Below are 17,025 nucleotides of genomic sequence, written 5' to 3'. Positions count from 1 at the left end.
TATCCACTAATTTTGGGTGCCTAATCTGAGACACCTAGGCCTTGATTTTTTAGAGTGTTAAACTTAAGACCAGCTTTCTGTTGAAAGCTTGACTCTAAGGCAGGGGTGGGCAAACTTTTTGGCCCAAGGGCCACATTAGGGTTGCAAAACTATATGGAGGGTAGGGAAGGCTGTGCCTCCCCAAACAGCCTGGCCCCTGCCCCCTATCCGCCCCGTCCCACTTCCTGCCCCACATCTATCCAACCACTGCCTGCAGCCTGTCTGAAGCCGCGCCACCCGGCTGGAGCCAGACGCGCTGCCCTGCAGAAGCACGCAGCCCCGCTGCCCAGAGTGCTGCCTGCGTGGCGGCATAGCTGCAGGGGAGGGAGGACAGCGGGGGAGAAGCCAGGGGCTAGCCTCTCTGGCAGGGAGCTCAAGGGCCAGGCAGGATGGTTCCACGGGCTGGATGTGGCCCGTGGGCTATAGTTTGCCAACCTCTGCTCTAAATGTTCTAAAATCCACATGATTACTAGGATTGCCATGAAATTTGGTGTTCCTCATGGGAATTCTGTTAGTGATCCAAAATTGGGGTCATTTGAAGCTACTGTAACAGCCATGTATTAAAACTATTGAGGGTTTAGCACATAGATATGGGTGAGACTTTTCTCATCAGCTCTGTTAGCAAATACACATTGCCAAAATTTCAAAGAATGAACATTATCCCCATTCCTCTCTAACAAAATGTCAGGATGGGGGAGGAGCACTTAGGAATTATGTACCAATCATGTGGTATAGTGGAAAAAACACTTGTCTGGGGGACTATTCCTGGCTCAGCCACTGGCCTGCTGGGTGACTTTGGGCAAGTCACTTCAAATTTCTGTGCCTCAGTTTCCCACCTGTAAAATGGGGTTAATGATGTAAAGTTCTACTGCTGAAAAGCACTATATAGAAGCTAGGGATTGATCTGTACTTAAAAGTGAGGTTGACATAGCTACATTGATCAGCGGTGTGAAAAAACACACCCCAACATAGCTATGCTGGTCTAACACCCGGTGTAGATGTAGTTATGTTGATGGAAGAATGCTTTTGTCAACATAGCTAACTTTGTTAGGGGAGGTGGTGTCCCTACACCGACAGAAAAATCCCTTCCATCAGTGCAGGCTGCATCTACAATATGCAGTTATGCCAGCATAGCTACAATGATATAGTTATGCCGGTATTGTCTCCATATATATATATCCTTTATCTTTTGATTATTACCTAGCCACAATAACATATCAACTGCAAACCTAAGTGAGAACTACAAATGCCTAAATGAGCACTAACTCAGGGGTTCTCAAACTTCATTGCACCATGACCCCCTTCTGACAACGAAAATTACTACACAATCCCAGAGGTGGGGATTGAAGCCTGAGCCCGCTGCCCAGGGCTGAAGCCCTCAGGCTTCAGCTTTGACCCCAGGCAGTGGGGCACAGGCTTCAGGCCCCAGCAAGTCTAAGTCTGGTGAGACCACTTTGTGGTCCTGACCCACAGTTTGAGAGCCGCTGCACTAACTCCTACAAACCAACATTTCTCTTTTTCTGTTTAAAAAAGAACTAGGAAGTTAAATGGCAAAAAAATTCAGTAAGGCAGAGTTAAGGTTACCTGGTGATAGCTTGTGCCCTTCCACAACACTGAGTTCAGCAAAACTCAAACTTTTGAAAACCAGGAATACAGAATTAAGATAAACACCCACGCAACCTTAACTCTGCCCTCTTTGAGTGAGACCCCCACAAGACCCAAAACTCACATATTTGCACTCTGTCTTTGCATTGTAATGGACAGGCACAAACTGCACTTCCCTATGTTCAAACTATGAGCCTACTCCCCCATCAGAATACCATACTTGTAAAATTTAATAATCATTTTATACCCTTTTACAGCCCTTCACACTTACACAAAGGTCACCACCTAAACTTATACTTTTTCCTGCGCATCATGAAATCCAGACTTCTCTCATATCCCCCTCACTATGACAATACCCATGGCAGGAAGACCCCAGTACTCTCTACTGAGACAGACTACACAATTCTGTATTGAAATGATGTAGATTGGAATATCAAGGTACACAAACATCTCTTTCCTTTGATAACACAAATGGAGGGGGACTCAGAACCAGATCTCCTCATATCACAATCACAGCTCTTTCAAGTTGCTCCAACTTATTCCTCCACTATTCAGTACAGTTACACCTAACACAGAGAATACAGCTGGAGTGCATTCAGATAATTGCCAGTAGTTATTGCTAGTTCCAGTGAGGGCAGTAAGGTTGCGAGGGCATTTACCATAATTCTATATTTCTGTGTTTTCAGAAGTTTTAGTTTTGCTGAACTCAATATTCTGGAAAGGGCTCAAGCTATCAACAGGTGACCTTAATTTAATATAGCATTTTATATGTTCAAAGCACAGATTCCTTTGACTTCAGTGGCAGCTGTTAGTGCTCTGCACTTCTACAGATTTGACCATAAGGTCTCAAGTCAGGCACCCATAAAGTGAAGAACACCCAATTAGTGGTCACCTGTGAAAAATTTCATTTAAGTGAAATGATTAGCATAATATAGGAACTCTGTGGCAGGAGCAGGGACAGTATTCAACTGCCTTAACCATAAGACCATCCTTTCTCTTCCTGCAATCCATAATGTCATTCACCACGCAACTTCCAATTACTGCAGCAAATGGGGCAGAGGTCATACAGACAGCAGCATCCTTCACTACACAACCTGTATTCCATCCCTAGAGCAGGCCCACGTGAGTTATCAATGAGTTTTGAATCTTTAAATCCACTGCATAGACCTCTGCACCTTGAGCTAGTGGAATAACTTATAGCAGTAGTAAGTTGTCAGCCTTTATGTGGCCCAGAACAAGAAGAGGAAACTTTTCTAGTAGGATTCACAGATATTTGATGACATCAGAGGAATAGTGAGACTTGGTGTTGTGGATGTGGGACCCCCTGCATCCTCACCAGACCACAATTTGTATGGCTTACACAGTCCTTCCCCTGATTGAGGCACACACAGGATTTCTACAAACAAAACAAACAAAAAGGTACTTTTTCATCTCCTTCCCCTGCAAGAGACAGAGTCAGAGTGAAAGAAAAAGACAAATGTGGTCAGTCTCTTAGGAGGTCTTTTGGTCACCCCTTTGGGATTCAGTTTATCTGCATGAGTAGTGTCCTTAATCAGGGGGTAAGGTCACACAGGGACAGGTTGCTAGTGTGACATCTACAGTTCATGCCCCAGTCTGCCATGGGATGGAGTAAATCAGCTTTATGGTGGCTGACTGCTCATTGGGGAGCACCTGACAATCTGGATACCTTTTCCATTTACCTCAGTCCTGGCTGTGGTACACCTCCAGCTGGGGCTAGGGCGAGAGAAGAGGAATCGCTGATTTTCTGGAAAAAAAAATAGAGCAACCCTGAGGCCGTTCTGACTTATAGTGGGAGTCAAACCAACTCCCAGACAGGATCAAGAGGACATAAAAGTGGTGTGTAGCCATCTTTTCTGTCCCTTGACCTCACCTCACCCCTTTTGATTCTGCAAGGGTCTAACCCAATACCCAATTTATTTTTAAAGTGTTCTTAGTGTTGCTGAAAGATGCCAGATTGAAAGTGCTAGACAAGAAACATTTGATACTCAAATCCTGTTAAAAGAAAAGGAGTACTTGTGGCAACTTAGAGACTAACAAATTTATTTGAGCATAAGCTTTTGTGAGCTACAGCTCACTTCATCGGATGCATGAAAGCTTATGCTCAAATAAATTTGTTAGTCTCTAAGGTGCCACAAGTACACCTTTTCTTTTTGCGAATACAGACTAACACTGCTGCTACTCTGAAACCTGTCAAATCCTGTTGTGATGGATGCCCTCATAATATATTTCTTTAGATAGATTTTCATTCACAGAACAGGTAAAGCATGGTCAAAGAAAGCACTGCCTTCTCTCACCTCACCTTGTCAATGTGCTTCATGCCTAACCTGAAGTTCAAATTAAAAGAAAACGTATGAGTAAGATATGTTGATATATGCATTACTACTTATTCCTTTAACACTTAAAATGCTTTGTGGTTTCAGATTATACATAACGACGCAAAAAGCCAACCCCCATTTTCTCCCTGCAGTTTGTAATGTGGTCACAATGATCAACTTCACTGTAACATTCCAAGGTTTGCAGGACCAACTGTTATCCACTGTAGTAATTCATGAAACACCCACATTAGAGCAACAACGTTGTAAATTATTGGAGAGTATCTCTGCTGACCAAATCACACTCCAAGAACTGGAACAAAAGTCACTTAAACTGCTCCAGAAAACGGAAGGTAAGCAACAATATTACAGAAATTGAGGACACATTGTGCATCTCTTTGAGAAAAGTATAGAACAAAATTGCTTAATATGCTATACAATAATGTGATAGTGAACATGGATAATTTCTTAATGTGCCTTGCAAACAATAAACTTCTGCTTCAGTTTCTTCTGTTAATTCTTGTGTGTGAAATTATCAGGTAACTTTATTTCTGTGCATTTATTTTCATTACAATTTATATAAAGTATGAAGATAAAACTAAATTATACAGCCAGACAGTAAATTCCATATAAAAACAAATAATGTGAAGTACAATACTAACATCAGTTAGGTTTTGTGTGAAACTTTGTTTTTGTTTTCTGGGGTTTTTTTAAACTAAATTTATGAATATAAATACACTTTATGAAGTAATCTCCATAAAATACAGCATGGCTTATTTTTTAAAAATGTGTTAATTTGTCTGCTGCATTCTAGCTCACAAATTTTCAATTTGAATAAAACCTTTTTTACATTTTAGGACACATATTAGATGACCAGGACCTCATTGACAACTTAAAAAGAACAAAAGTTACTTCAAAAGAGATTTTTGAGCGTGTTGAAGCATCAGCAAAAACAGAGGCCACAATTGAAAAAACACGTAAAAACTATCTCCCTATTGCAACTCGAGGTGCTGTGCTCTACTTTGTAGTGGCAGATCTTACTAAGATCAACTATATGTATCAGTTTTCATTAGAGTGGTTCCATAAGATCTTTGTAAAATCTATGGATTCTGTGAATAAACTGCAAAGTCAAATTTCTTTGTCCGATTCAACTTCTTCTGTATGTGGAACAGTACGAGCCCTTAGCAGGCGGAGAAGAAAGCATTCCACCCAAGAGCATTGGGAAGAATGTGAGAATGAGACGGACAACTTTAACAGGCATCTTAAAGATATAATTGACATGTTGACGAATAATGTTTATAAGGTGAGGTGTCACCAAAATACAATACAATTACTTACACATGAATCTTCTTAATTACTATAAGAAGATTTGTGTCTGAAGTTATGTCTACAATATGGGTGTGATTCTCTTGCTTGTGGACGCATACTGCTAGCGTGAGTATAAATAGCAGTGTACCCGCAATAACTTGGGAAGCCGCAGTGGAAGCACGGCTCAGTTGTGCTGAGTACGGCCTCCTCTGTATGTACCCATATGTACTCAGCATGGTTCAGCTGTGCCTCCATTGCCTCTACCAGTGCTACTGTGGCCACACTGCTATTTATACCTATGCTAGCAGTATTCAAGCAGGAGAATCACATCCCTAGTTTGTAGAGTAGACGTTGCTTTAAATATCTCCTTTGTGTGTTTTCTAAGTATATTACACTATTAGTATTAACACACCTTTCCCCCTCTACAGACAGTTTCCTCTGCCCTCTTCACTGAAAACCAGCTCTGCTTCTCTTTCCTGCTCTGCACTAAGATCATGCAGAATAACTGTGGTGAAAATCAAGCCCAAGACGAACTTGGATTCCTACCTGAGAATGAGTGGAACTTCTTCCTCTACTCTAGCATGTTGGCAAATATTATGGATACACAATCAGAGTTTGAAAATTATGGTAAATAAAGCTCCTATCCTTCAGTTATACAACCCCACTGAAATTAAAGGGGCCTCATGAGTGTAACTAAGAGCAGAATTAGATACCTTTAAAGAAACACAGATGAGGTAATAAACATTATATTTAAATGTCTTTCTTGCCTCTGCTGCCAATAATACTTTCTGCTCTGTTACAGTGAAGTCACTGGAATTTCTCTGGTTTTACATCATATAACTGAGAATAGAATTTGGCCCTTATAACAGTAGAACTGAAAAGTTTGAAAAATCTCATCAAATGTTCAATAGAGAGCCTGTTGTTGTTGGTTTTTGTTTCTTGAACTGGGTTTGACTGTAAATCTTGACTAAGCTGCTTATTTCCAGTTTCACTTTCTGATTCTCATGCACTACCATAATTCTGTTGTGTGTTAGATTGCAAATATTTCAGGAAAGTATTTAAATACAAAGAACATACTTGCATTTTTATAAACCATGAAAATATTTAATTAACAGGATTTTTGTAAAATGCAAGCCTTTTATTGTTATGTTTAATATAAAACCTAAAATTTGGGCCTGAACTGCATGACACAGTGCCATTGTAACAACATTTCTTCCTTGAGTAGTGTTCCTATGGGTTCTCTACTTCTGGTGCACATGTGCCCCATATGCCTTTGATCAGAGATCTTCAGTAATAGTGCCCATTCGGCCTGAGCATGCACTCCAGACATCCTCATACCAAGGTATGAAGATATCTCTAGAGCTGTGTGGACAGATTAAAGAACCCATCATAGTATGGGATTTGAACTTTTTCCTCAGTTCCCTTATGAAATGTTCCTTTTGAGCCATTAGCTACATGCTCTTTATTTCACCTATCCATTGAAACAGCATTCTTGGTGGCTGACACTTGTGCCTTCAAGGAACAGAGAAATGAGGACATTAATGGCAGCGTCTCCCTTTACAGAGTTTTTCAAGTGAAAAGTTTTGTTATGACTACATCCCAAATTTCTATCTCAAGTGTTTTCTGATTTTAATATTAATCATGTCATTAATCTCCCAGTTGTTCTCCAAAAGCCACATCAGACCAGGGAGGAAGCTACCTTCCATACCTTGGATATCAGAAGGGCGTTACCTTTCTATCTAGATAGAACAAAACCATTTAGAGAGTCTCCAAGACTGTTTCTATCCAAGAATCTCAAAGTGGACCTCTGGATGATTTATTTCATGTTACAAATCTATCAACATCCAATCTCCTTCTAGGATGCTAGCTCATTCTACAAAGTCTCAGTTTACTTCTGTGGCATTACTCAAAGATGTTCCAGTTGTTGAAATTTTGAAAAGCTGCAACTTGGACTTCATTACATATTTTTTCTAAACACTGTGCTTTGGTTCATGCCTCTAGCTCAGATCCTGCAGCTGGCTGTGCAGTTCTGTCCTTCAGTATTAGACTTAACTCTGAAGCTCCCTCCTCTTTCCAGGGATACTGCTCAGAAGTCACCTGAAGTGGAGTACCCATAGAGACACTACTCCAAGAAGAAGGAGAGGTTATGTTGTGCAGTAAAAGGAGTTCTTTGGGATGCGTCTTTCTATAGGTGCTCCAGTCCCCAGCCTCCTTACCCTCTGCCTCAGCATTTCCTTTCGCAGAACTTTGTGGTAGAGTAGGAACAGAGAGTAATTCACCTGCACAGCTCTATGTATCTTTAGTATTAGGCACAGAGATATCTGGAACACATCCATGGGCCGAATGGGCATTGCTACCAAAAATCTCCAATCAAAGGCAAATGAGGTGCATCTGCACCTGAAATGGAGCACCCATAGGGGAACACATCTCAAAGAACTCCAGATACTGCACAGAGTAAGTAAACTCTCATTCGAATTAAACAGCATTAGCATTGGTAGAATAGTGTAATGGTAATGTAACAATGCTGTTTTAACATCCAAAAAGCATAAACCGTGATCTTTCTACATAGTCTCCTTTATATTATCAGTTTATGATCAAACTTAAGTGAACATGGTTACTTTTTTTGCATCAATTAATGTTACTTGTATGACATGTGGATGAAAAATCTAAGAAGCAAAGGATGAATGTGTTCTAATCCTATAATTCTTGTTCCTTAGGTTCATATATGTTTAATAAAACTCCTTGTCTCTGGATTACTGAATCTATGTGGAAGGAATGTCAGTACATAAGCACTCACATGCAACCTTTCAATCTCTTGTGTGACTCCCTTACATCAAATTCCCAACAGTGGAGTTCTTTCCTAAACAGTGGTAACTTATATTATTTACTTAGCACACATTACAAGCCATCATCATCACAACAAGGTACAAGTTCATAATTTTACTTTATGTTGTTTAAAACTTTAAATAATCTTGGGTAAGGAGTCATGTATCCTCAGCTGTGCCTAGTAAATCTATATACAGTGTTGTAGATGTCAGTATCAGGATATTAGAGAAACAAGGTGAGTGAGGTAATATCTTTTGTTGGACCAACTTCTGTTGATGAGAGAGAGAAGCTTTCAATCTTACAAAGAGCTCCTAGACCTGAAGAAAAGCTCTGAATAAGCTCAAAAGCTTGTCTCTTTCACCAACAGAAGTTGGTCTAATAAAAGATATTACCTCACCGAACTTGTCTGTCTCTCTAATATCCTAGTCCTGACATAGCTACAACAACACTACATATAGATTTACTAGTCACCTGTACCGCGTAGTAAAGCTGTATGTCAATCAAGAGGTTTGTGATGACTTTATAAATCAGGAAAGTAACATTTATAAGGCTCTGATTCAGCAAGATACTTCAGGCTTGTTTACACACACAAGTTGTACCACTTTGATTCTACCAATTTAGTTAGTGGTACAACCTTTGACAGGGTTATTGGCCTAGTACAGTGGTCCCCAAACTTTACATGGTCATGCCCCCCCTTACCCCTGTCTGTGCCCCCGCAAGCCGGGGCCAGGAGTGGGGCCACAGCTCTGTGGGGGGGACAGACATGGACAGGAGTAAAGGGGCAAAGGCTAGGGCCTTAGCTGGGGGTGGGTCTGGGGCCGGGAACAAAGTCTCAGCCAGGAACAAAGCAGCAGCCAGGGCCTGAGGTTGGGCACAGGGCTAGGGCAGGGGCTGTGAGAAGCTGTGGCTGAAGGCCAAGGCTGGGGGTGGGTTTGAGGGCGGGAGCAGAAGCTGTGGCTGGGCCGCAGTCAGCGGCTGGGGCAGGGGCTGGGAGTAGAGCCACAGCCAAGAGCCGGGACCCAGGGCTGCGGCAGAGCTGGGGGCAGAGCAGGGCTGTGTGGCATTCCTTCCCCACTCCCTGTGGGAGCTGGCCTGGGCCCCGCCGCTTCCCCCCAAACATTCTAGGGGGCGTGTCCCACAGTTTGGGGACCACTGGCCTAGTGGATGGGAGGGAAGCTGTAGACATGATATATCTTTATTTTACTAAGGCTTTTGACACAATTCCACATTACATTCTCATAAGCAAACTAAAGAAATGTTGTCTAGATGACATTACTTATAAGGTGAGTCAAAACTGGTTGAAAGAATATTCTCAAAGAGTAGTTATCAATGGTTCATTGTCAAATTAGAAAGACATATCTTGTGGGGCTCTGAAGGGGTCTATCCTGGGTCTGGTACTATTCAATATTTTCATTAATGATTTGGTTAATCAAGTGGAGAGTATGCTTATAAAATATGCAAATGACACCAAGCAGGGGGAATAGCAAACAGTTGGAGGGCAGGATTAGAATGCAAAATGACCTTGACAAATTGGAGAATTGGTCTGAACTCAACAAGATGACAGTCAAGAAAGACAAGTGAAAAGTACTACACTTAGGAAGAAAAAAATAAAAAGCACAACTACAAAATAGGGAATAACTGAAGAGGCAGTAGTACTGCTGAACAGGGTGTGGGGGTTATAGTGCATCACACATTGAATATAAGCCAACAGTGTGATCTAGTTGTAAAAAAGGCTAATATCATTTTGGGATTTATTAATAGGAGTGTCCTATGTATGACATGGGAGGTAATTCTCCCACTCTTCTTAACACTGGTGAGGCCTCAATTGGAGCATTGTGTCCAGTTCTGGGCATCTAGGAAAGATGTGAATAAATTGAAGAGAGTTCAGAGGAGAGCAGCAAAAACTATAAAAATTTAGAAATCCTGACCTATGAGGAAAGGTTTAAAAAAACTGGGCATGTGTAATCTTGAGAAAGGATGACTGAGGAGGGCACCTGATAATTTATAAATATGCTAAAGATTGTTATAGGAAGAACTGTGATCAATTGTCCCCCATGTCCACTGAAAGTAGGACAAGAAGTAATTGGCTTAATCTGCAGCAAGGAACATTTAGGTTAGATATTAGAAAAATCTTCCTAACTATCAGGATAGTTAAGCATAAAATAGGCTTCCAAGAGAGGCTGCAGAATTCCCATCGTTGGAGGTTTTTAAGAACCGGTGAGACAAACACCTGGCAGGAATGGTCCTGCCTCAGCACAGGGGCCTGGACTAGATGACCTCTCAAGGTCCATGATTCTGTGATAACCACCTCCCACCCCACATCAGAAGGGACACAATTATACCACTATAAAGGCACTCTATCCTGATAGAGCTATTCCTGTACGGGAAGGGGAATAAGCTATACTGATATATGGCATCTTTATACCTGTATAATTGGGTCCACATGAGGGGCTATACCAAAATAACTATATTGGTAAAACTTTCACACAACTCTGTAAATCATCCCAGATACACGTTTGTGATTGTGTTCATATCAACAGACCTAAAGGCTTACTGTGTAAAGTTGGCTGCATATAATGCTATGTACTGTAATGAACTGGTTACTGTGCATATATACCACTGCCCTCGACTGGATAGAATCTGAACCGCTCCAGTGTCGTAGGCCCTGTACTGCTAATAGCTATTGAGATTCTCCTTTAGCCGAAATGGTAGGGGTTTGTACTTTTGGAGTAGAGTGGCTACAGTCTCTACAACTGTAGAGTCCTAGAGGACCAGGGATTTGTTACAGTATTATTCAGATGGTGCCATTCTTGAAACTGATTCAATTGACAAAAATCTTATGTTTAGCTTTTAAAAAGTAAACAAAAAGCCATCTAAAGTCTTTGATCAATGGCTACTTTTGGTGAGGTACTAACTGGAAAATATAGTTAGGCAGCTAAGTGCTAGTCTTTTTTATTACTGTTGTATATTTCTAACTCTGGTTTTATGGTTCTATAACAGATACAGACCTGCAATCAGATGCACTGAAAGAAAGAATTGGGCTTGATAGTGCCGTGGTAGACTTTCATTGGGAGAATCTTTCTTCATTTCAAAGAATTATATTGGTAAGAAAAGAAAAATGATGAATAGTCTTTTACCAAAAATTTTAGACACTGTTGACCACTTAGTTAGATATAGATTTGAGAGGACTTTATAGCTCCTAAATTCCAAAATATTTGTCAATGATGTAATGTTGAAGACACATAAATAAATTCTGCAAAACTCCTATAAGAAAGTAAAGGGGGCAGGTTTCACAGAAAGCTATTTATAATGCAATTAAATCATGGGTTTTTTTCTGAATAAATACATTACTGTTCATTTTGTGAAATAAAAAGAATTATAAGGAGGTCCAAATTCTCATCTGCATTCAGGTTGCTTTGCACCATACCACAAGTACAAAGGTTTGGTTCAGCCACTTCTGTCATGACAGAGAGATAGCCACACCAAACTTGAGTGAGAGGTGTTGCAACCTGGTGCACAGGGTTGCAGTACTGCTCAGATTTGGTGTGGCCATCCCTCCATCTGACAGGAGGGCAGCCAAGCCAAATTTGAGTGAGCGGCATTGTGACCCAGCACACAGGATCACAGTGCTGCACAGTTTCTTTTGTTTTTCCCAGTTGACAGCAGCCCCCTAAAATGAGGGTCCTGTGCAAGTGAAATGAGTGCACATTGGTTAATCTGGCCCTCTCTCCAATTCCCAGTTTTATTAATTTTAAGGATTTTATAGACTCATAGAATCGTAGGACTGGAAAGGACCTCAAGAGGTCATCTAGTCCAGTCCCGTGCACTCATGGCAGGACTAAGTATTATCTAGATCCTCCTGACAGGTATTTGTTTTAAGCTCCTCTTAAAAATCTCCAATGATGGAAATTTCATAACCTCCAAGGCAATTTATTGCAGTGCTTAACCATTCTGACAGTTATGAAGTTTTTCCTAATGTTCAACCTAAATCTCCCTTACTGCAATTTAAGCCCATTGCTTCTTGTCCTATTCTCACAGATTAGGGAGAACAATTTTTCTCCCTCCTGCTTGTAACAACTTGTTATGTACTTGAAAACTGTTATCATATCCCCTCTCAGTCTTCTCTTCTGCAGACTAAGCAAACCCAATTTTTTCAATCTTCCTTCATAGGTCATATTTTCTAGACCTTTAATAAATGTTGTTGCTCTTCTCTGGTCTTTCTCCAATTTGTCCACGTCTTCCCTGAAATGTGGTCCTAATCAGTATGGAGTAGAGCAGAAGAATCACTTCTGTGTCTTGCTTACAATACTCCTGCTAACATATCCCATTTGCCTGATTTAAATCCTGCGGCAATACTCCATTCTCTCATGCACAAACACACTGCCTCCCTCTTATACCCATGTCAATATACACATACACACACACACCCATGCACACAAGAACCAATCATCCAATCTGCTGTTCACTTACTCTCTCCCAAACACACTTATTAAAGTTGTTATGCCCCTTTCCTTCGATAGTCAGTTATCTCTTTTTCCAAGGCTTAAGCCCCTTCCTTTTTTACCAAGACTTTCATAGAACTTTCTCTGTATTTAGGATTCTTCTGAGAGTGATTGTCCACACAGATTCCACTCTAGGTGCACATGTGCCCCATGCATGTGAGATCAGATTTTTTTAGAATAGCAGTGTCCATTGGGGCTGTGTCTGTACACTGGGAGCCCTCATGACAACCATAGCTCAGGGTGCTGTTTAGACTAGCTACCCCAGACAGAACCTCTCTGTTTATCGAGGAGGCCTATTCCTTCTCCAGAGCATAAATGGCCTCCTTCAAAGGATTGTGTACATATACATTCCACTGTAAGAAACAGGGTATCTCTGAAATCTGTTCACCTTCCAGGGGTAAGGAACACAATTGTGGATTTCCTTCAAAAGGATTTCGTAGACCAGCATAAGTGCCCAATGAGGAAGGGTATTCTTCTCCAGGTCTTCTACTAGTGGAAGGAAGCATCTGATGATAAATTTATTTCTGGCTAATCTGAACAACAATTGCAAGAGAATTTGCTCCAGGGTGAGCCACAGCCCCAGTTCCATTACAGATTCCTTCCTTCTCCTCTAGTCCACTCATCTCCTATTTGCTTCTAGATCTTCTCATCCCAAAAGTACTCCAGAAACTGAAAAGGCACAAGGCAACATTAATCCTAGTGGCATTGGCTTGGCCAAGCAGTATTGGTTCACACACCTACATCAGCTCTCCATCCAGTCACTGATAACTTTGCCCTGAGTCAAGGATCTCCTCTCTCAGAACCAGAGCAAGTTTCATCTTCCAGCCACCAGTCTGTCCACCTCATTGCATGGATGATCTCTGGTTGCATACTCACAACAGAGTGTGCCCAAGACAGCTTGGTGAGCATCAGAAAAGAATCTACTAGAGCCACATACACAGAAAGTGAAAGAGGTTTTTGATCTGACCGCAATCTCAACAGTTATTGCTCCATCAGACAGAGGTTAGACATATACTAGACTGCCTACTGCATCTGAAATCATCTGGCCTTTCAAACAGTTCTGTTCACTTCGCCATATCTGCAGTACACCATGTTCTGTTCACCATATATGCAGTACACCCACCAGTAAGTGGGTTTTCTATTTTCTCTTACTCTTTGGTTTCCAGATCTAGTCAATGTCTTCCTTCCCAGGTCCGATTCAATAACATGAAGGGATCTTAACCTAACTCTTTACATGCTAATGGGTCCCCCCTTTGATCTTCTGGCAACAACTTCACTATCTCTGTTATCTATAAAGATTGTGTTTTTGTTGGCAATAGCTGACCCTCTTTTCAAGGTCTGCCATAAAGATGCAGTGAAAAGCAGGCTGTGTCCATACTGTGAAGTGTAGCTACATACAGCAAAAAAAGGTTCTGACAGCAGGGAAAGGCTGCAGCGGGGAAAACTTCCCCCTACGAGAGCCTTTTCCTGCTGCAGTAAAAGACTCCCCACTGCAGAGCCTTTCCCCACTGCCTCCCCCTACCCAGAGTCTTTCCCTGCTGCTGAAGCTGCAGCAGGACATAGACATGGGATGCACTTCTTGGGCATGTAGAGAGTCATGAGGTTCTCAGGTAGTTTTACTCACCTAAGCCTCACCATTTACACATGTGCTAGGGAACCATGCAGTGTCTGTATTCTACACACTGCCATAAGTGTAGACATAGCCTTAGCTAAACTCAAAGTTTATGCCAAAAATAGTGTCAACTTTCCACCTGAATCAAACTGTCCATCTTCCAGTGTTTTTCCCAGAACCCCACACTTTCAAAGTTGAAAGATTCCACACCGTAGATGTTCCACTATTCTAGCATTCTATTTAGACCATACTAGGTCCTTCAGAGCTCTTTCAAGCTTTTTGTAGCCTGTGCCAACAGAATCAAGGGCCAACCCATGTCAGCTCAGAGAATTTCACGTTGGATTTCTGACTACATTAAACGCTACTATGATATTGCTCAGGTCTCTCCTCCACTGAGACCAATATCTCACACTACCAGGGCTTAGTCCATTTCATCAGCTTTTCTGAGTAACATCCCAATAACAGATATCTGCAAAGTAGCAATGGGGTTGTCTCTGTATACCTTTTCCAGACATTATGCTATCACTCAAGCCTCTCATAACAATGCAAACTTTGGAAGTTGGTGTTACAGTATCTGTTCAGATGACCCTAAGTCCTAGCATCTGTAAGGGAACTAATGATGAGTCATCTGCAGTGGAATGTATATGTACACAAATCACTCAAAGGAGAGAAAAAAGTTCTTACCTATACAGTAACTGTTGTTTTTCAAGATGTGTTGGGCACATATATATTCCACAATCTTCTCTTCTTCCCTGCTACTTCAGACACCAGATACACAGCAGTGCAAAGGACCAGAGAGGGAAGCAATAGATACACCCCTTTTATTCCCTTGTCTTGGCACAAGAAGAGAGCAGGCTTGCATGCGCTGCCAAGCGGTACTTCTGGCAAAAATCAGAGACTCAAGTGTGTTGGCCACCCATATACCTGCAATGGAATGTATATGTGCACAGCACATCTTGAAGAACACAGCTACTGTTCAAGTATGTAACTGTTTTTTTCTCACTGGTTCATCTTCAGTCCCCACCACTTCCAGACCACTGTAAATCAAGAAGGACAGAGGGCAGGGACCCACAAAGAATATCCATCTTTGTACCCCTGTGCCCTACACCTCAATATGCCTAACACCCTATCAGCAGTGGCCTTACTGATCTCCATCGGATATGAACCGTTATGCTACAAAGCCCGGTTCTACTATGACTAGATTGAAGTCTCCCTCTCTGAAGAAGCAGATTCAACCTCCTCCAGTTCCTCCTCTACTGCAACATCAGATTCTGGAAGATGAGGACATTGAGAACGTAGATGACAACTCCCCAGACCAACATCACCCTCTCCCTCAATGGGTGTCTTCTTCATTGCTTGAAGAAGGAGTTAATCCACTTTTTGTGATTAATTTTTCTATTTATTTTCATAAAGAAACAGACAATGAAAAGTAAAAAAAGATAAATAACTTATAGCTTTTATATGTTTCTGAATACTGCATGCTTCACAAGATTTGCAACAGACTTATGGAATTACAACTTACTAAAGCTGCAAAACCAGACAATACAAAACCAAGCCATGCTACATAGACATTACATGTTAGGATAGGGGTAATTAATAAAATAGGAGAAGTACATGAATAGGCAGAGTGAGAGGAAAAAAGACGAGGAGTTAGGTGGAATTAGAGGTCTGGCATTCTTTAAGCTTTCTCAAATGTATTTAGAAATGGGGTCCAGATTTCTTTGAATTAATATCATTTCTGTCTATGTGATAAGCTATTCTTTCTTTGGCTGCTAACTCAGACAGGTCCAAATACTGCACAGTGCTGGAAATAAGCCTACTCTTCCATTTATATAAAATCATGGGCTTGATGATAAGTTCAGCCCTCACGAACCAGTCTTTGTGTCAAATTTAAACCCAGTTTAGCAGGTAGATAACCTAAGATATAATTTTAGGATGAGGTTTGGTTGCTGAGGTCAAGCAATGTTTTAACTCTTGAGTTCACCTTTTTCCAAAGCTGCCCGACCTTTGGATAGTCCCATAGTACATATATCAGGGTTCCTTTTTCTTTGTTATAAAGCACAGCATCAGAAGTTAAGGCCTTTATCTTGTGCAACCTCTTTGGCATCCAGTATATTTTGAATAAAACCTTTTGTTTTATCAAACATAGCCTGAGATCCACAGAGGCATTTTTAACATTATGTAATATGCTCTGCCATTGAGATTCTTTTAAGGGCTGTGATAAATCCCCTTCCCTCACTTTCACAAAGAACTCCAGACTAGAACAAAAGAAAGTCCATACTGGGTCAGACCAAAGGTCCATCTAGCCCAGTAGCCTGTCTTCCAACAGTGGCCAATTCCAGGTGCCCCAGAGGGAATGAATGGAACAGGTAATCATCAAGTGATCCATTCCCTGTCGCCCATTCCCAGCTTCTGACAAACAGAGGCTAGGGACACCATCCCTGCCCATCCTGACTAATAGCTATTGATGGACCTATCCTCCACGAATTTATCTAGTTCTTTTTTTAACCCTGTTATAGTCTTGGTCTTCACAATGTCCTCTGGCAAAGAGTTCCACAGGTTGACTGTGCATTGCATGAAGAAATACTTCCTTTTGTTTGTTTTAAACCTGCTGCCTATTAATTTCATTTGATGACCCCGAGTTCTTGTGTTATGAGACAGAGTAAATAACACTTCCTTATTTACTTTCTCCACACCCGTCATGATTTTATGGACCTCAATCATATTCCCCCATCGTCGTCTCTTTTCCAAACTGAAAAGTCCCAGTCTTATTAATCTCTCTCCTCATACAGATGCCATT

The 17,025-nt window shown here is 41.3% G+C and overlaps 1 protein-coding gene across 1 annotated transcript in view; it reads left to right on the top strand.

Moving 5' to 3' along the window:
* DNAH14 (dynein axonemal heavy chain 14) overlaps nt 1-17,025 on the top strand; it is a 551,687-nt gene that overhangs the window by 472,204 nt on the left and 62,458 nt on the right. The window contains exons 71-75 of the mRNA XM_043511487.1: nt 4,086-4,330; nt 4,835-5,280; nt 5,714-5,912; nt 8,003-8,209; nt 11,112-11,215. Of these exons, the coding sequence (XP_043367422.1) occupies nt 4,086-4,330; nt 4,835-5,280; nt 5,714-5,912; nt 8,003-8,209; nt 11,112-11,215 (1,201 nt within the window). The remainder of the gene's footprint in view (nt 1-4,085; nt 4,331-4,834; nt 5,281-5,713; nt 5,913-8,002; nt 8,210-11,111; nt 11,216-17,025) is intronic.

The sequence above is a fragment of the Dermochelys coriacea genome, chromosome 3 (genome assembly GCF_009764565.3).
Source record: "Dermochelys coriacea isolate rDerCor1 chromosome 3, rDerCor1.pri.v4, whole genome shotgun sequence".
NCBI classification, from domain to species: Eukaryota; Metazoa; Chordata; order Testudines; family Dermochelyidae; genus Dermochelys; species Dermochelys coriacea.
This window is presented reverse-complemented; position numbering and strand designations above follow the sequence as displayed.